Source organism: Apis florea, unplaced genomic scaffold, assembly GCF_048593485.1.
Source record: "Apis florea isolate Af1SG1 unplaced genomic scaffold, ASM4859348v1 contig_3081_pilon, whole genome shotgun sequence".
Classification (NCBI taxonomy): domain Eukaryota; kingdom Metazoa; phylum Arthropoda; class Insecta; order Hymenoptera; family Apidae; genus Apis; species Apis florea.
Window position 1 is genome coordinate 3,646,737 of NW_028256703.1, and position 20,764 is coordinate 3,667,500.

Sequence of the window (20,764 nt, forward strand, 5' to 3'; positions counted from 1 at the left end):
CTAACCACCGATTCGTTGCTTTCTTTCTCGCCTCGCTCTCTCTTTCTCGCGTCGGCCCTCTCCGCATAATTGGTTACAGATGCATTATTCTTCGGGCTCGGCTCGTTTCGCAGCCCATGCATAAACATTAAACTCTTACGACATGGGCGTCGTTCCTTTTTTTTTTTTTTTCTTTCTACCTTTTTTACTTTCTACCCCACCTTTTTTTCCAACCCTTTTTCTCCGTCTCTCTCTCTCTTCCCCCCTTTTTTACCTCCTCGGCCGATTGTGTTTCTAATTTCGCTAACACTCGTGAACCGTCCGGGACTGATTGAAATTCCTCCGATTGTTTGAGGAGGACCGCGTTCGAGATCTTTGACTCGGGGCTGCCCCCGAGGTGGATGCGGCGCGATAAAAAATAATTAAAAACCATTTCGATCCCGCCAACCAAGCTCGTAAATTTAAACGAGAATTTGGTTATCGGGAAACGGTGTACGCTATTAATTTATAATTCGCGTGTAATTCAATGTAAACTGAACACAAAAGTTGGCTGGCACTAAAATGTCGGTAAGTTAATACCTCATCTTCGTCACGCGGCCACCTCACTTTATCTAACGCAAACTTTAATTGCTCGTAACTCGATGAATAAACTTCGACCGAAACTTTCGTGCATTAACTTTTATACGTTTGATTCGCCTTCTAGAATCGATCATCCGAACGTGTCTCGCGAATGTACAAAAAATAAAAAGAAAGAAGGAAAGAAAGAAAGAAAGAAAGAAAAAAAACAATCGCTCGTAAAATACGAATTATATAATTATATCTAGAAAGACACGTACATATATATAAGGAAAATTGCGACGAAAATTCAAGATTTCGTTGACTCTCGTCGATCGTCGTCGTCGTCGTCGTCGTCATCGAGACGAAAAGAGAAAAGGAAGGGAAAAAACGGAAGGGATAGAAGAGAGGGAATTTCGCGAAACAATGCGGTCGAGTGGGATGCATAGGTTGGCCGGTAGTTCCCCCGGCAGGATGAAAAAGTACTCGGTCCAATGGCTAGAGACTGGATTGGAAATTTTATTATTTATATTTGAAATTTATTATCGCCCGGGCTCTCCCTCCCCCCCGAGGCCGATCCTCGCCGGTATTCTTTCCGCGGCGTGTTCTGCCCTCCCCCTAAGCCCCGGGGCCGCTTCTCGCGCCGTCTCGTCGCCGGCCTAATTTATCGTTCCTCAACTTTTTATTAATTTCTTACCGCTCGCGGAATCGCGATCGCATTAAAAGGAACGGTCACCGAAATGCATCGGTACACAGACGGAATGCCGTCCCTAATTTTTCGCTCTTCTTCTCCCTCCTCCTCCTCCTCCTCCTCCTCCTCGTGCAGAGAAGAGCGCCGCGTGCAGAGAGAGAGAGAGAGAGAGAGAGAGAGAGAGAGAGATCCACCTCCGTTCCGTTCTTTTAGCGCGCGGCGCCCGTTGGTCGGTCGCCTCGCTAGGCCCATCCGCTCCATCGATGCTATCGGCATACCGGCCAGAAGAAACGCATTTTTCCGCAAACTGCCGCGCTGGTGGCGCTCGCCACCCCCTCCTCCTCCGATAAAAAAGAAGAAGGGCCGGGTTGAAAATTCCGACAATTCGACCACGATTCCTTCTCCTCCTTCAACGAAGCGTTCGAGAAGCGGTTAAACCACGAGCATATCCCTCCGCTCGATATCTATTTATGCGTGGTATCGAAGTATGTTCCGGGGTTAGAAAAAGTCCGTTTAGCTCGTTAGCTCGAGATTATTTCGTTTTGGCATCGCGGTTGGTAAATCGTTGTAATCGCGTTGGTTTATAATCGAGGCGCGAGTCGGCAAAGGGGAGGCTGTGCAAGGTTTCAAGGTTCGCGACAGCTCGAAATTAGACGTTAAGATTCGATTAGTTAATCGGCGCCGGGAGGGAGAGGAATAATTGGTCGGTTTGTAATTCTTGGCGGGCGAAAAATCGCGAAACGTCGGCCAGGAAAGAAACGAGGACGGCGGGCAAAAGCGAAATAGGGGTTAGAGGGAGGGAGGGAGGGGTGAGGGAGGGAAGGAGGGCGTTCGTGGTGTTCGACGGTTCGACGGATAGATTCCTGAGAGTTTCGAGGACGGCATGCGATTGCCAATCGCTTTGTTTCCCGATACAAAGCCGATCGGGGCCAATCGAGCGGCCAACAAACATTGCGGCAACACCTCGCACTTCGCTTTCGCAATTCCCTTTTCGAACTCGCCACTTTTATTGCCAGATATTCTGCCAGCCCCTGTTACCCTCTCGCGACCCCCTCCCCACCCGCCTTCCTGGCCCGGTCGAGCGTTAATTATAGCGAGAGAACGGAGGGAAAAGGAGAAAAAAAGAAAAAAAAAAAAAAAGAGAAGAAAAGAAAAAACGAAAAATAAAACGACGTTTCTTCTTCTTCTTCTTCTTCTTCTTCTTCGTCGTCGTCTTCGTCTTCTTCGACTCTTTCTCTTCGTCTTTCGTCTTCGTTCCCGACGAATCGAAACCTTCGCCAACATCGATACATCGCATCGATGTATCATAGAAATATCGGCGCGAGATGTTGCCGATTTTTTTCTGGATTTCGAAAACGCGCAAACGCGGTGTGGTCGCCGCGCCTCCTCGATCTCTCCTTTTTTTTTTTTTTTTTGGATCGACGTCGTTTCCTGGCGTCGGAAGGGAAGAAGGAGGGTGGAGAGAGGGTCGGTCGTTTTAATCGCGTACTTAAATATTTATACGCGCGGGAATATAAATCGAATCGATTCATAAAAGGGCCGAGCGGATGGAGCGAGCGGGTTTCTCGGGAGCGTGGCCAGGGAAACAAGACGATGGTCGACGAAGGACCGCGATCCTTGGGATCGTTGGCAAAAAAGGGCGAAAACGAGAGGGAGAGAGGGAGGAGGTATATATCGCCTCTCTCCCTCGCGCTCACGCTCTCCTTCTCCCGTTTGGCTGCTCTATTAATTAGCTCGCGGCAGCTCGCTCTCTCCACTCCGTTAATTTACTCGGAGGGGGCGCATTTTATTTTTCGTACGGGCCTGTGAGCGTCGGTCGTCGGTCGTCGTCGTCGTCGATCCTTCGCTCGCCTCCTCAATCCGGCTCTATTAATTAGCCGGGGCCCTTTTTTCCCCGCGGCCAGCCCCGTAAGACCCGTCGAATCCCGTCAGGAAAAAGGGAACGGCGGGCGGCGGGAGAAAAAGAAAGCGCGTCCGTCTCGGATTCCAGAATCACCGGAAAGGGAGAAGAAATATTCCGGTTTCGAGCAAAACGATCATCCTCCCCCCTCCCTCTCTCTCTCTCTCTCTCTCTCTCTCTTTTTCTCGATTGCCGCTCGCGAATCCCGGACCGTTTTCGTTGGAGCTCGAACAGCAACGATCCTCGTCGGTCGATCGTTACGCAGGCGGTTTCGTAACGCGTGGGATTCTACTCCCGTTTTCGAAACGAATTTGCAAATTGCGTAATATTGCAATCGATTCGATCGAAAGGATTCACGAATTTTTCTTCTTCGGTTAAAAGTTAAAAATCTCGCGAAAGGGAGTTGTTGTTGTTGTTGTTGTTGTTGTTGCCGTTGTTCGAATCGTTGTGCGACGGAGATTGGAAGGAGATTGTTCAAAGGGAAGTGGAAAATCGAGGTTGGACGCACGAGCCGGATTTTTTCGAAGCGATGTATGGGTGGATTGGTTGGAAGGGGCGATTTGTCAAACGCTTTAACAGCTGCCGTACGCCGACAGCATTATGGAGAGGAGTGTATTATCGATTTTCACCAAGTAATTCAGACGCCATGCTCGTCCAGCCACGCGGAAAGCGCTTAATCCGAAACCCTTCGAACAGTTTTGCACACGTTAAACCGCATAAAACGCGAAGTCTCCGTGTACGGGTTCAGCAAATTTCAATTCGCAATTTTTTATAGGGAAAATCCCTATCCTCGTCCCCCCGTACATCGTATTAAAAAAAAAAAAAAGAAGAAGAAGAAGAAGAAGAAGAGGAGGATCATCGAAAGCGACTTAAATATCCATCGCCGATACTCGCCGTGACGCTTAATCGTCCCTGTTACAATTTTTTCTTTTCTTCTTCCTTCCCTCCAATTTACCAATTTGTACGCAAAATTCTCATCTCTCTCACCGGAATGGAACGAATCGCGTGCACTTATGAAGACATTCGGTTGTTTCGGCGTCGATCGCCTCTCTCGAAGCTGGAATCGAGCGCGAAGGAAATTACACGGTGCGTCGATCGAATCTCTCTCGGTCAATCGATGATGCCTCTTCAAACAAACTCGTGCGCATTCCTCGCTAATCCTCTTTTTTTCCTCTCCTCTCTTTTCGTTCCATCGATTTTTTTCCCCCTCCCCGCCTCCCCCTCTTTCATCGATTCCCCCCTACGTGATACCACGCGTGCACGCGTACGAAAGAGAAGAGAAGAGAAGAGGAGAGGAGGAAGAAGAAGAACAAAAAGGAAGAACAAGAAAGGAGGGATCCTCTTCTTGATAATTTCGTTGCCGCGTTGTACGCGATCGACCTCCTCCTATACTCGCGTACAAGCAAGTTTCATTATTTTTCGTTGGAAAAAGGGTGGCCAGAAATATACGGAATATCCGCGCCGGCATCCGGTTGACTATTTCGAGAATATAATCGCGAAAAGAGGAGAGGAAAAGAGAGAGAGAGGGAATGGAGAAGAAATGGAAAAGGGGCAAGCCCGGTTGAGAAAGCCCGGTTTTTCCTCGCTTACTCCTTTCCTCGCCCCTTCCTTATCCCTCCTCCACACCCCTCTTCCCCTCCTCTCCCCCCCCGTAATGGGCCGTTTTCGTTTCGTCCCGAGCACGCGATGACAGGGCCAACTACCGAGAAACAATTTCGTACCGTGCCGCGCATAAACGGCGCGCATTCGAATTCCACGCGATTCTTCCTCCTCTCGAAAATCTCGCTCGCGCTCTTGTTGCAAAATTGCGTACGCGAACGAACCCTCTTACCACCCCTCCACCTTCCCTCCTCGTCTCCTCGTTTCCTCCGCGTCATCGATCTCGATCTCGAAATCCTCGATCGATTTGTCGAACGTGTCCACTCCCTCCCTTCCTTTTCTTTCCTTTTCCTTTTTTTTTTTTTGTTGCCTCGTACGTCTTCGCGCACGAATAAAGAGGAGGATTCACGCAAGAAGAATCGCGAGAGATGTATCTAATTAAACGATAGAGATCGTAACGGTACACGGATTAATAATTCATTCGAAGGGTTATTAGTTATATTATCCCTTGCGATCTCGTTTTCCTCGGTTCGATCAAAGGGGCAAAAGATAGAAGATGGAAGGAGGGAGGAGGGTAGGTTTGCCATTCCCGCGTGTCCATAACTTGTCCGAATTTCCGGCCGTGTGTGCCGCGGGACGGTGTGGTTCGGGGAAGTAAACCCCGTAAATCAATTTCCTCGAGCGGGTCGAGAAAATGACAGAGAGATAGATAGAGAGAGAGAGCGGTGGCGTCGCCGTGTCGTTAATAAATCGAGCTTTCTTCCCCGGCTTTATCCCCGGCTTCGCGTCGTCCACCGATTCGCCATAAGTCGCTTAAAGCCGTTCCTCTTCGCCGCTTTGGTAATTCGAGTTAACCGTTCAGGCCCCCTCCTTCCTTCCTCTTCCACCTCTTCTCCCTCCCGCTCCTCTGTTATTTCGCGCTTGGCGAGGAAAAGCGAGAAAAAGGAAAGGTGTAGCAGCGTCGTGGCGTCGTTCGGTGGAAACGAGCGAGCGGAGGAGATCCGAGACCACGCCGAGAGAGAGGCCGCCTCCGATTGTTTTAGCCGAACTAAAACGGCCGAACTCGGGAGGGTCAGGGCCGTGACGTCTCGCGGGGCGTCCTCCAAAAAATCCTCCTCGATGCCCTACGTGAAAATTTTCATTTCGACAACGAAGATTGCTCTCCTCCTCTCCTCCTTCGTCACCTTTGCTTTTCGAGCGGGCAATTCGCGAGAAGATTTGGAGATTTGGAAGGGAGATTTGAAAGTAAAGTTCACAAGAGAGTGACGAGATCGGCAAATGGTTGATTCCTCTCGAAGATGATTCGTTTCGTTAGCTCGTTTACGATCGATGCGAAAGTCTGGTGGACGGTCGGTTGGTCGAGCGTTTTCGGTTCGAAGGAAAATTCCATTCGCGGAATGGATGGTGTTACGCTACTGTAGGTTGTAGATTTTGCGAGGAAGAGGATCGCGAGGAATCGATCCTCTGTGTGTTTCCCTCGCGCTTTCCTCCCCCCTGTCCACCACTGGTTTCACTGGTTCTTTCTTCTTCTTCTTCTTTTTTCTTCGTTTTCTTCTTGTTCCTGTTCTTGTTCTTCTTGTTGTTCGTGCGAAGTGGGGAGCGACGGGAGAGCGACCACGTGCCAAATCATCCGAGTGGAATCGGAGAAATTTAAAAAATATTCTAAATTTAATTACCCCGGCGAGCCTCGGTCTTTCGAAATCGTCCGGGCTGCCAATGGCTGGTTGAAAAATAGCCGATCGACGAACCGAGTGCGGACTTGTAGCGGGGTAGCATTTGGATCGTTGAAAAAAAGGGGAAGAAGAGAGAAACGCGTGCGTTCGCCTCGAAACGGGGTTCTCTCTGCGAGGACCCCGTTCGAGTTATAGAAAGATGAAGAATTTTAAAATTTCAATTGGAACAAGCGAATCTGTCGTAACGTATCGTCGAAAAAAATCGTGGATAAAGAAAAAAAAAGAAGGAAACAGGAGAAACGTGCGTGCATCTCGAAATCTCTGGGGATCTTTTTTCTGGGGATCATAAAAAGAGGAAGTATTTGTCGAGAATCTTTCGAAAATTGAATTAAGAAACAAGCGAAAAAAAAAAAAAAAAATACGAAACTCTAAATCTTTGAATTGAATGGAAAGAAGAAGAAATTTATTCGTCGAGAATAGTTTGAGTTTCGAATTGAAAGCGAGTGAGAAAAGTATTTTAGAAAGAAACGTCGTCGCACGTTTGTCAACGAGTTTATAAAAGAGTTAAAGAGTTGAAATTGGAAAAAGGGAGAAGAAAGAGGATCGAGCCGAGTAATGAAGAGGTTAACGAGACCCCCCCCCCCCCCAATTTCAATTTCGCTTTCCCACGCTTCGTCGTCGTCGTCGTTCTCGTCCTCCTCCTCCTCCTCCTCCTCCTCGTCGTCGGGGATCGATTCCCCGCCTCCCAATATTTCTCTCGATAATCTTTTGCTCTCGATCGAAAACGATCAAACCTGCGTAAAAAATCAACGGATCCGATGGAAATCGCATCATATCGCGATGAGAAACGAACGAAATTTTCGCGGGAACACGGGTTCGAACAAATTTCGCCGAACGTTCTCTCCCCTCCTCCCCTCACCCTTCGTTTAAAATTCGTCAGACGTTCGCCACGCTCTTTGAAAACTCTCTCTTGAACCACCGTTCACCCTCGAGAACACTCGAGAACCACCCCTTCGTCCAACATCCACGCTCGCAATCACCCCCCGTGCGTTCACACACGCGCGTTCCCAATATCTTCTCCATTCGAAAAACAAACCGTACATAGTTGCACTTTGCACGATCGAAGCCTCCATCGTTTCTTCCATTCCCTTGGATTGAAATATATACGATCGAGAATATACGTATACGTATCTTGTTTCTACGAAAGAAACAAGAAGAAGAAGAAGAAGAAGAAATTTGTCCGATCTTGAATAATCTATTTCACGGCCGTTGAAAGAGGACGATCTCTCGAAGGGTTAAAAGTACGAGGGTTTTTCCGGAAGAAGGTGGAAGGATGGAACGAGAGGGGTAGATCCAGAGGCGAGGAACGAGGACAGAAACGCCACCGGGCATCGATAGAGCGTGGCGGTGCACACTTAATAATAGTCCTCGCTCGTTACGCACTCGTCGAACTGCCTTGTTAAGGCTAACAGCCACTCGCTCTCGGGGAATATTCGAAAGTTATCGGGACACGCGATCTCGTAAATCAACGCGCGTTATGGAACTTTGTGGAACTTTGGCGCACCGAGGTTTTAATAATTTGTCATGAATCTTCGCCTCGCCAAGTCAAAAGGCGATACAATCGGAACGAACAAAGTTATTCCCGTCGGCAGCGTTGTTTTAACATTCTCGTTCGATCGAAGAGGGAACGTGGTTTTCTCTCTCTCTCTCTCTCTCTTTGAAAAGATAATTTTAATTTTAATTTTAATTTTATCTTTTATCGCCCACGATTAAAAGATATATATATAAAACTGTGGTTGGAAACACTGGAACGGTTGGTCCACCGCTTTGGCTAATTCTGCCAATTATCTTAAGTAATTCTATTAAGCCCGATCGTGGTCACGATTCGGATGTTGCCTCGGGGCATCCCCGTTTCGCGTCTCGTTCGCACAGATTGTTGCGATTTAATCAGTGACAACGGCCGATTCCTCGGGATTTTCTTACAAACGATAAAACGACTTCCTTGACTTAAATGTATATAAATCGGGGGAAACGGCGATGGGAATAAAAGTGGGAAGAAAAGAAAAAAAAGAAAAAGAAGAAGATAAATAAAAACGGGTCAACTATTATTCACCAATTATCCCGACATTCGGCCGATTATTAATCATCTGTACGTCATCGCCCCTCGAAAAATTGACTCGTTCGGCACAACGATATCGTGTTTCCGTAAACAGGGAGCGATCGATCGTTCAATATTTCACCGCTCTTTTATTTTATTACCGATCCATTTCGTCACCCCTTTCGGGGAATATATTCTCGGGTCTGGAAAATTCGTCGAATGAAAAATCGGGGGAGAGGGTTACTCCTCCCGATCGAATTTCGTGTTTTGACAGCGGATCGCCGATCCGTGGCTATTTTTCCTCTCTCTCTCTCTCTCTCCCCTTCCCTTCCCTTCCCTTCCCTTCTCTTTATCCTTCTTTTCCCTTCTTAACCCTGGTCCGTCTGATTTTTTTTTTTTCGAAAAAGTTTCTCGAGGGACAAAAGAAGAAGGGGAGGGGGTGCGAGGAGCACCCAGCCGCTCTCCCCTCCCCCTCCCCTCTCTTCCGGCTATTTGAATTTGTAGAAAGGGTTCGATTCCGTGTTTATTTTCGGGCGCGCGTGGACGTGAGTCAGGGTAGGGGAGGGGAGGGTAGGAGGAGACACGCTCGCACACGTGAATGGCCGATATTACGCGCGCGGTTCACCCCTCGTGAAAAGTTTACCCCCGCGCGAGGGGCGGGCGAGAGACGGTGGGGGCGAGTTGGGGGGATCGCGGGCGATAAGTAGTACGCGTGTTTTCGTACGCTCCGACTCAATTTACCCCTACCCCCCCCCCCCTCGATCGAAACGATGGAAACAAGCCGATGGAAAGAAAGGGGCGAAAAAGGGGGCTTTGAAACTTGAAAAAATCTTTATCCTTGGCGAGGATTTTTAAACGTGGGAGAGGCGGCAGGGGCGAACGAGTGCGTTGCCCGGGATCCTCGTTGTTGCTGGCAAACAACTTCCCCCCTCCCTTTCTCCTTTCTTTCTTCTTTTTTTTAAAATCGCTACGATTTTACGATAGCCCGATTAATTAAAACGCATTTCGAGAGCGTTTCGAAAAGCATTTCTTGTTCCTTCGGTGAATCGGTTTCGCGTTTCACAATTCACACGAGTCACGCTCCGTTGCGCTCGAATTCGGTGTGCGTTGAGAAAAAGAGAAAGAGAGAGAAGAAGGAGGAAAAATAGAGATTTCCATACCTCGCAGTTACATACTTTTTACGAAATAAATAAAAGAAAAAAAGAACCGGTTCGAATGGAGCTGCGGTGGTCGGTCAATAATTTCGGAAATCTCATTGTTCTCCACGATATTCCACGAGGAGAAGAAGGGTTCCCCCCACCCACCCCCTTCGTTAAATTTAACGCGGCCGCCATAAGTAACAGTGGAGCGAGAAAGGAGAGGGAGGGGAGGGGGTTGGTCGACCCACGACTCCGTGAAAAGAATGGGGGTGCGTAGCAGAAAGGAGCAAGGGAGAAGAGAGAAGAGGGGTGGTTGGTTGACACTAAGTAGTATGTCCGTAACAGTGGCCCCGAAAAATCTATACGTTGGGGAGGGCAGGCTAGATTAAAATGAAAAAAAGAAAAAAAGGAGGAGGGGAGGAAAAAAATTCCGCGCCTCGCCGTAGGGGTAAAACGATACTACAACTATGCTACGCGACATTAATGAATGTGCCTTTAGAAACGGACGGAGGGAGGAAGGGAGAGGAGAAGGGAGAGAGAGAGAGAGAGAGGGATAGAAATGAAGAGAGCAGAAGAGGAAGGGGGAGAGAGAGAGAGAGAGAGAGAGAGAGAGCAAGCGCGTAGCACGTGGCTTGATTGCTTTAACGACCGTTTGTACGCGCGCGCGTTCGTTCACGCACGCTGCGCCTCACGAAAGCCTGGTCGCTTAATAATCGTCCTCGATGAATAATCACGGTTTTCGGCGCATCGATAATCGGACCACGCATAATTCGGTGGAAATTTTCTCCGGATGTAAGTCTCGCGCTTCCCCTCGCGTCACGGATTCGAGAAAAAAGAATCGAAGAATTCCCTTCTCGACGATGAATATCTGTCTTGATCTAAATTTTTCCAATTTTCACGAGATTACCATCGTCGCGATCGATATTGCGAGGGATTATCCGGTCTTGTCGATCGAACGCGCGTACGATTATTAGAGTAGACGCGCGGCGGTGGTCGTGGCGGGGGATGGGCGAATCCGGGGATATCAGAACGGCCAGATCTATAAATACTGTACTATAAATCTCGCGGTACACCGAGGCTAGTAATAATTAGGAGGAAGGAGAAGACAAAGGTGGGAATAATTCTATCGGCAGAACACGGAGGGAAGCTCGTAAATTCCCGAGCGGGAAAGGGAGCAAGCGTGTGTTACGAGAATCTTGCCGCTCCTCTGGAAACTCTCCGAACGTGTTTTCTCCGCGTCGTGTCCTCTCTTCCCTAAAGAAGGAATCGCGTTAATTATAATGGCAGCGTGTAAAACCGACGTTTATTCTGGTCGTCTGAACGTTTTCCACCAACCAAGAAGATCGGAGAAGACGGATGAGGGAGAGGGAGAGGGAGAAGGAGGGGGGAGGGGGAGAGAGGAAGGAGAAATGAGCACTCCGTGAGCATGAAAGAAGGTGCTAAACGGGTAGGACCGAGAGAAACGGGACAGGAGAATGGCGACCATAACGTAATTTTGACAGAAATAACGCCGCCGTGCCCGCTGAGAGACAATAAGTTCGCGACACTCTCTCGCAGGGGAGCTTAGAATAGTTTAGTGTCCGCCCGTCTCTTCCTCGCTCTCGGATTATCCCTCTCTGTCCTCTCTGTGCTCCACCTTCGACCGCGACTTTCATCCGCTCGCTTTTGCCTGACCCTCTTGGCGCCACGATTTTCATGGTTGCGACCGGATTGATGATTACCACCGCCGTTATAGTTTAAGTTTAAGTAGCCCTCTTCTTCCGCCTAAAAAACTTTCTCTTTCGAACCGTGACGATTTCGAGGAAATTTTAAAAAGTAAATATATCCTTCCTTTCCATTTCTCCTCTCCTTTACTGGGAGAGATAGAGATCGGAATAAAAAGAAAAAGAAAAAAGAAAGGAAAAAACGAGATGGAAAGGATGGAAAGAAAAGAAAATCGAGGAAAGAAGGGGAATTTCTTCAAGGATCGATGGAACTTTTATTATCTCGATCTCGATCTCGATGCGGAAGATTACCTTGGTAATCCTTGCTCGAGGTATTTCGAAAAAATATTGGCGTTCAACGTCAAAATATATTCTCGGTGTTCCGCATCATTCCTCCCCAAAGGTCCGTGAAATCAACGAAACGTCTCTATTCTGCCTCGTTAAATCGCATCTGGCCGCTTACTTTTTTTACGAAGCCGTTTTTCCGGAAACAATGTTGTGACGAGGGCCGTCGAAAAAGGGGTAAAGAGGCAGAGGAGAGGGGTGGGATTTGCCCGTTGAGATTTTTTTTGTCGATATTTAGGCGAGAGAGAGAGAGAGAGAGAGCAAAAGGAAGGTAAAGATTCAACCCTTCGCGACCGCCACGCAGAACTACGATCACCGCTTTATCCAAACACGCGATTTTTTTTTTTTTTGTAGAGAGTTAAATTCATTCTTGCCCCCCTCTCTTCTCGTTATTCTTTGAATTAAAAATGCACGATTTATCAAAGGTACTTTGTCATAAAAAAAAAAAAAAGAAAAAAAAGAAAGAGCAAAAAATAGAATTTATTCATTGAATCAAATTTGAAAGCATCGAAACATTTGCGTGGAGATCGTGCTCGGTCGAGGATTTTCGGTAGCCGTGGACGGAGAGATCACGTATAAAGGGTTATTCAGCTTAAGGCTGCACGGATTAAATGTTAAAAAAAGAGAAGAGAGAGAGAGAGAGAGAGAGTCGCTGAAATACGGGGGCCTCCTTTTCAGGATCGGGCTTTTTGAAAATTTTAAACTCTCCCCGATCGGGGCCCCGAGGTTTTTCATCCACAGCCGGATCGGCCTCTCCCCTCCAGCCTGCGCGAGTTTCGAGAACCACGAATAAAAGGGTTCAGCCGCTCTCTTCTCAAAGCCGCTGGATATTCGTGCATTGGGGTAGGAAAAGGGGGGTCGGCCCGTAGATTTCTCGTATTTTTTAAGATTTGCTTCTTAAATCCTGTCACGTCCCTCTCGTATTCTTCGTTTTCGATTATATACACACGGCCCCCTCTCCCCCCTCCCGTTCCTTCCGAAACAGCTGACACTCGATCATATCGCTCTTTATTAACTTTTTCATACGGTTCGTTCGTTAATTCTCGACCGAATTCTTTTTCTTTTCCTCGTGTTTCTGTCGATGAAAGCGATGAACGAAGATGAATTTCTTTCTTTCTTTCTTTCTTTCTTTCTTTCTTTCTTTTCTTTTCTTTTTTCTTTTTGCTTTTTTTCGTCGAAAGAGAAGACGATTACATTCGCGTGGAATGTACATCCAAGGCCAGGTTCCTTTCGACGGTGGCACCGACGGTTGTTTTGGCACGCTTCCTGCGACGCGGCCCGCATAATTAGTCGTCAACGAAATGTCCAACACCTTGCCGAATAGAAGAAGAAAGAAGGATTCGATTGGATTTTGAATACCGTCGATTCGTTTAAACGCTCGTTCAACGCTCGACCCTCGGAAGGGAGGGGGAGGGGGAGGAGGAGGAGGAGGAGAAGGAGGAGAAACCTTAACCCGCTTAATTATATCCGCCTCCTCCTCGCGCGTAACACGCTGGCCGTAAATTCACGCGAATAAGAGTTTCCTCGACGAGGCCGGCCGAGAAGGTGCTCTAACGAGCTACACAAAACACGCAGCTGCGTTACATAATTACTGCAGCGGAGGATAGATTAACAGTCATAACCGAATGTTACGCAACAATATGCATCAGCAGCTATCCCGATTCGGCTAAACTGGATAATTAATTCAAGCGTCCAGAGCGAAAATGGAAATTTCGTGATATTCGAGCGAATAACATTGCCGTCTCGATCATGGAAATGTTGTTCCGATCCTCGAGGATGACGATAATCGTGTCCCGTGGATTTTAGATTGCACGATTTCGATCTGATACGCCGCGTCTTCTCTCCGATTTGATTCGAAGAGGAATGGGATATATAGATTCGGAAGCTTGCGGGTATATATACCTCGGGAGGAGGAGAACATAATACCGAGGCATAATGGTTTCGCCTCTCTCCCTCGCAACCTTTACCATTTCGTCTGTTTTTCTCGTTGTTCCTTTTTCTTTCGTTTCCCTCCTCGTAACCCTTCTTCTCTTTCGCGTACACACGTGCGCATAAAACTCGGCTGGTACCTATCCCCACCAAACACGGCCGAAAGGGGGGGGGGGGAACCCCTAAGAGAAATATTCGACAATTTTTAAACTCGTTTCTGAACGCATTCAAACGTGCACAGTCGACAAGTAGGAATTTCTTGGAATCAACCGAGAGAGAGAGAGCCTTTTTGGTTAGGGCACGGCGAGCGTGGTTTCCGGCTGCCGGAGGTGGGGCCTCCGCCATATATTCTCCCCTTTGGTTATATATTTCGCGGCCTCTATTCGCCAAATTCTGTGGAAGAGGAGTGCGTTATTGTCACTTGAACGCGGTACGAACGCGTGTTGGAATCGCGTAAAGATTCGGATCGGATAAACATTGATAAACATTGAAAAATGAATCTAATCGTGTAGCTAATTTTTGTACATGGAGTGTGTATATATACATATATATTTCGAAGAAGACGACGAAAACATCGACACATGTTCGAAGTGGATCGATTTGTTGTTGAATCGAAAGAATCGAGAACGAAAAAATCGAGAAGGGAAAAATTTGATGCAACCTACCCTCCTGTATCATTCGACGTATACCCTTTGTAGTGTGGTCCGCGTCCAACTCGAGTCGTGGTCATCCTCGACGCGATTCATGCGAGATCGCAGATTTCTGTATTCTGAGGATACGGAAAGCATAGAAAAGAAAAAAAAAAAAAAAAAAAAAAACCTACTACAGTGAAGCAGTGTAGAGAAAGAAAGAGATCAATTCGTTCGTATTTCTTCGTTAGAACTTTCGTAGATAGATTTCTACTTTTCACCGTAGATAAAGCGGTTGGTAAGAGTAGAGCGAGCTCTCTTCTCTTGGCTTGCAGAACGCTTCCTTACCAACCTGGATCCTTCGTTAACGGCAGAGGCCGAGCACCATTCAGTGTCGAATCTATCGACTGTCGAAAAGATCAGGGAATTATTATTTTACCAGGGGAAAATAAAAAAAAGAGAAAAGCTTTTCTTTTCTTTAAAAAAGAAAACGTTGGACATCACGTTCGATCCCCCATTCATTCACGATAGCCGTTACATAGGCTAAATCCCCCAAGAGTAATCCTCACCTCTTCTCTTTGGTTTCTGATTTCAGCATTATTGAGACAAAGCATGTCTCCGGTTGCGGACACCTTGATCGGTAGCTCGAAAAGCTCCGTGTCACAACCAATAATCGATTACTCCCGATACGTGAGGCGGTACACGTCGGGTCAAGAATGCGGTAGCTCGTATTGTAAGGAGCTCGGTTGCCGAGAGCATTTTCACTGTCTGGATTGCAGTGGTAGGGTCTTTGTGAAAAAGGAGGAAATGATCAGGCATTTCAAGTGGCACAAAAAGAGGGACGAATCTTTGCAGCACGGCTTCATGAGGTATTCGCCGACGGATGATTGCTCGGAGAGACATCCGGGCCGTGCCTGCCCCCACAATAGAAAACAGACGCACTACCACTGTATCCACGAGAATTGCGATAAAGTTTACATATCGACGTCGGACGTGCAGATGCACGCCAATTACCATCGCAAGGATTCGGCTATCATACAAGAGGGTTTCCAGAGATTTCGAGCTACCGAGAGCTGTGCTACCGATCACTGTCCCTTCGTTGGCCAGCGGACCACGCACTTCCATTGTCGGCGACCAGGTTGCCGGTTCACCTTCAAGAACAAGGCTGACATGGGTAAAGAACTACTCGCAGTTCTGCCTCTTAGAAATTATATAGAGTCTCCTCTCTTTCCTAGATTACTCGTTACATTATTGCCACTGTGTTACCGTGGCAATATATATATATATGTGTGTATATATTAGCGATTTCTGTTTGCTTGCCGATCATCATCACATACACATCTCTGGCTAAAAAATATATACGAGACAAAAGACCTAGATCTAGTTTCTCTCTTCCCCCCCTTTGAGCAGGTTCGCCCCTAATACGCCCCTCTCGTGATTTTCTTCTTACAGACAAGCACAAATCGTACCACATCAAGGACGAGCAATTGTCCCGCGATGGGTTCAAGAAATTCATGAAGTCCGAGGCGTGTCCCTTCGAGCAATGCCGTTTCTCGCGCGTGTGCAATCACATACACTGCATACGACCGCACTGTAGCTACGTTCTTCACTCGTCGGGCCAATTGTTCTCCCATAAACGAAAACACGAGCGGCACGAGACCGAGTTGGCGTACAGAAAGTACAAGCAGATCAACGCGGTCGGCGGTATCCGGCCGCCAGGCTCCTGGCCGCCCGACGATCTCACCACGCAAAGTCTCTCCCTCAGCTTGAACGGCGAAAGTTCGAACGAGGACAGGGGCTCCCCCTCCTACTATTCCCTCGACGATTCGTTTCAAAGCGGTAGCGATCTAGCGATAGATCTCACCGCGCCAACGACCACGGTCACCGCCGGTGGAAGTTCCACGGCGGTGACCATCGACCAACAACAGCAGCAACAACAGCAACAGAGTCAACAACAGCTTACCGCCATGGAATTGGCGTACCTGGTACCAGGTACGGCCGATTGCCCCTGCCATCTGGGCAGGGAACATCATCATTGCGGGTTGGACCGTTGCGGGGCACCTCTCAAGGATCCTCGCGAGGTGAGGGAACACTTGAAGGAGCACGAGACCCAGGAACGCATCACGGACGCGTTCTTCGAGGAGGGTGGATGCGACGACAGTTGCCCGTACGCCGACAAGGAGAAGCATTATCACTGCAACTGGGAGAATTGCCGGGAGGTGATCCTCTCCACGGACAAACCGTTCCGTCGGCTTCAACATTACAAGATCCACGAGTACAGCCGGCAATTGAACCTCTCCTGCTCGTCTCACGCGTTGTCCTCGGACGTGACGTTGACCCATCTGACCAACATCGACGCCATGTTCAGGCGGAAGAGGGGCAGGCCACCGAAGAACAGAGTGATCGAGATCTGGTCGGGTGGCGACCCGGCCACGCACACCCACGACTCCCCCCAGGCGATATTCACGAGTTTCAAGCTACCGAAACCCCAAACCCCTAGTCTCACGTCGAATCCTATGGCCGAGGATCGGGAGGGGAGCGTGTCGCCCTCGAACAGCCTCGGCGAGCCCGAAGGATTCTCCACCTATAATCCTGACGGATGTCCGGATCCGGCTTGCGTGTTGAGATCGACCAGACACCATCATTGCTCCCAGCTTAGGTGCCACTTCTCCACCGACAGGCCCGACCAATTACTGATGCACAGCAAAGACTTCCACGATAACGTCGACATACCGCCCGGCTTCGCCTTCTTCGATAAGATGGTAGATTGCCGGCTGGTCGGTTGTCACAGTAATCGCGTTAATCGCCATTTCCATTGCACCAGGCCGAACTGCGGCTACTCGTTCGTCAGATACTCGACCATGGCGATGCACGAGAAACAGCACTGCAATAGCCACGGCCCGGTTAGCGACAGCCGGTCGAGCGAATCCTCGTCCAACCAAGAGTGTCAGACCCATGCTCAACCGATGGTCCAGGATTCAACGAAGCCTAGGATCCAAGTGAAGAATCCGGCCGAGCTGATCGAAAAACCGGAGGAGTGTATGGCGAGCGGTGGTGGTGGTGGTGGTGGTGGTGTTGGTGGTGGTAGTGGTGGTGGTGTTGGTGGTGATATCGAGAATAGATCGATGATGGACGAGAAGGAATCGGAGATTCCGAGCCCGGATGTCAACAAGACGACCGGTAAGTTTAATTTTCGACGTGGACACGAACCAGTGCACCTGTTGTATAGTATTGTTTTATAGACGAGTTTTGTTTGGTAGTTATTTGAGATGTTGAGATCGAGAAGACAATCGTCGAGTCGATGCATGTCTCTTTTGCACGTACGCGCGCACACCTCATGTGTATATTATACAACTCACGTCGGCACCTTCTTAATCCTTTCGATTTCTTGTTATTCGCAATTTATTCGCGAATTACTTGTTCTTCGATCTTTCCGTCGAAAGGATTAAAAAAAAAAAAAAAAAAAAAAAAAAAAAAAAAAAGAAAAAAAGAAAGAAAAAGAAAAATACATTTTCGCCCTATTTTTGTTCTCTTTTTTTTTTTTTTTTTTTTTTTGTTTCTCACATAGACACACATATATATTCATACATACACGCACAAATACACGCGCATATATATATTTTATATATATATATATATATATATTTTTTTCTTATTACGTTTGACGTATCTATTTGTACAAGGTGGTTGTAATCATAGTGGGAGGTATTGAAGTGTTGGTTGTTTGGTTGATTGTTGCTAGTGGTGAGGGCGGCAGGCACCTATTATCCGGTTAGTGGACCGCCGAGTGAACCCGCACTTCCGGGCGTCGTGCTATCCATGCGAACTTCCGTGCACCAAGGTTCGTGTCTCTCTCTCTCTCTCTCTTTCGACGACCAATCTCTCTCTCTCTCTCTCTCTCTCTCTCTCCGCCTTGAATCGCGTTTCATCTTCTCTAGCATCAGTAATATATATAAATATACGACTCTGTCAGTGATCGCCTCCTTTTCTGCCTCCTTTCCTCCATTCTTCCCCCTCCGCGTTCTTCGATAATGTAAACGTTAACGCTCGTTAATCTCTCCGTTTCAGAATCCCCCGTTCTTCCATCGACCAGCACGGCCTCGCCTCACACCCTCTACGGACCGGAGCAGAGTTGCAGCAGGCCGTTCTGCAAGTTGAAACGTAAAAACCATTACCATTGTAACGCCTGCAATCAAGCTTTCTCCGAGTTGGATCGACTGGTGGCCCACATAGCGAAACATTCGACAGGTGCCATCCTCAGCCAGCAGCAGCACGAGCTGGCGGCGGCCGGTGGTGGCGGCGGCGGCCAACCCCCTAATCAACTGCAGCACGACTACTTGGCCCAATTGTCGCAGAAGCACGAGTTCATGGCGCAGAACGCCCAGATGGCGCAGAATATACAGAATTTCCAGAATCAGATGCAACGTCAGATGCAGCAAAGCCTGCAGAGCCAGATGAGCCAGCAGAGCCAGCAGCAGGTGGTTAAGGAGGTGGTGAAGATGGAGCCGGCGAGGTGCGGCTCGGATGTCGGCGTTCAAAGCGTTCCGAGCGTGAAGAGAGAGCCCGGTGAAATTTCGCGGGGCGACGATGGGAACAATTCGGTGATGGACGGGAACGAGAACGGCCAATTGTCCCAGCCGAGCATGCCGCCCAGCGTTCAACAATCCCCGGTCCCGGCCAGCTTCGAGCTCGACCTCAGCCACGGTTTCCACTTCCCCAGCCCGGCGGTGATGGCCGCTATGAATCAACAGATAGCCCTGATGAACCAAGCCCTGCCACCTTTCCTCCAACACGGCGGCATGTACACGGGCGGGCCGGGCCTCATGTTCGCCCCCGGCCTACCGCCCGCCAATTTTCTACCTCCCGCGAGAGACGAGAACCCGTTGGCCTCGCTCGCGGCCAATCTCAACTTGAACAAGCGATCCTTGTCCCCGCCCGACAGCAACTCCCCAGAGGCGAAGAAGCAGAGGCTTCATCACTCCATGCGGATGCTCAAGGACGAACCGGTGCCGGAAGGATACGTCAGGTAGATTGGCATCTCCTCGCGTCCACCCCCGCCCTCCCACTTGGGACGATAAAGGATTTTATGATCGTTAATCGTGAATCGTCTGAAATTTTTCAGGTTCAGATTCAACGAGGACTGCAGGTATCCCCACTGCGGTTACAGGGAGCATCAAACGCACTTCCACTGCATGCGTCAAGACTGCGGCTACTCGTTCTGCGACAAGACGCGTTTCGTTCAACACACGGCGAGGCACGAGCGTCTCGACACCTTGATGGGCGGCGATTTCCAACAGTACAGGGCAAACGTGCCGTGCGGCAGGGCGCAGTGCGCGTACACGTCCTCGCTGGGCTCGATGCAGAACAAGGCGTCCCACTTCCATTGTCTCAAGTGCGACTTCGTTTGCACGGACACGAACAAGGTGGTCGCCCACAGGCGGCAACACGCGAAATTGGACAGTATCGCGGCGGCGGGCTTTCAAAAGTTCACGCCGAGCCAACCTTGCGGTGGTGTACAGTGCCAGCATTCCGGCAAACAGACTCACTATCATTGCCTGCAGTGCCAGTACGCCGTCCTCGGCCTGGCCCAGATGTCCGCTCACAAGTATCGCCACATGGACACATAACGAAAACGTCCCCACGAACAACTGCCATTTAACTTGGAGAATGGAGAAACTCAAGAAAGACAATTTTCTCTTCTAGGTCCCCTTAGACACATTCCTTAGAGAACGTGGCCCGGAAGGCCCGGAATCGAGTCGAGTCGAGTCGAGTCGAGTCGAAGAGAGGGCGAGTAAGGAAGCAGCTGAGGGAGGGAGGGAGGAGGGAGGTTGGATCCGATTCGGACCAATTTCGGGGGTTCATCTCGCCGATGAAACGAATATTGTATAAAGAAAAAAAAAAAAAAAAAGAGGACTGATGAAGGAGGAAGGAAGAAAGAGGAAAAAAAAAGAAAAAAAAGACAAAAACTTTCATTCACGCACCCTGTAGACATTCCCTGCATAAGAATAAATGCTCGCGATTGTCCATGCCCGATTACACACGCGATTGCGTGTACGTACGATTTCGTTGGACGAGGCTGGATGATTAGGAGCAGACCCCGACCGCGGCCTAGTCATTAATCTTCAGCCGTTCTATCGACCAGCGGGAGTAATCGATAGCTTTTGCGGCGTGTGTCTTTTCTCGTTCGGAATCGAAACACCACGGATTGTATCGGATTGATCCGTTCGATTAATGGCATCGAATGGAACTGTTCGAATCACCTCGATGACTTCGTACTTACGGGAGAGATCATTTTTTCGATCGATCATCTCGCGAGCGCATTATCTCGCACGATCACTTCTCCGAATCCGAATTGGCGGTGGAGGAAATATGCTTTCACGATGGGCACGATGCGATTCGGCGGATAGAAGAGATCTAGAGAAAAAGGGGAACGAAAAGAATTGAGAGAGAGAGAGAGAGAGAGAGAGAGAGAGAATGAGAAAGAGAGAGTGAGAGAGAATCTGGCATAGATAGAACCCATAGTA

The 20,764-nt window shown here is 48.7% G+C and overlaps 1 protein-coding gene across 8 annotated transcripts in view; it reads left to right on the forward strand.

The window, feature by feature from the left end:
• The window catches only part of LOC100864844 (zinc finger protein castor homolog 1), a 201,577-nt gene that overhangs the window by 176,934 nt on the left and 3,879 nt on the right, over window positions 1–20,764 (forward strand). For 6 of the 8 annotated variants that reach the window (XM_086909288.1, XM_086909287.1, XM_086909286.1 and 3 more), the window contains 5 exons: window positions 14,836–15,414; window positions 15,693–17,420; window positions 17,983–18,081; window positions 18,309–19,266; window positions 19,363–20,764. The exon at window positions 19,363–20,764 is cut by the window's right edge and continues 3,879 nt beyond it. In XM_086909288.1, the coding sequence (XP_086765414.1) occupies window positions 14,836–15,414; window positions 15,693–17,420; window positions 17,983–18,081; window positions 18,309–19,266; window positions 19,363–19,867 (3,869 nt within the window). In that variant the 3' untranslated portion in view covers window positions 19,868–20,764. The remainder of the gene's footprint in view (window positions 1–14,835; window positions 15,415–15,692; window positions 17,421–17,982; window positions 18,082–18,308; window positions 19,267–19,362) is intronic. The other 2 variants (XM_086909291.1, XM_086909292.1) reach the window with 2 other exon arrangements.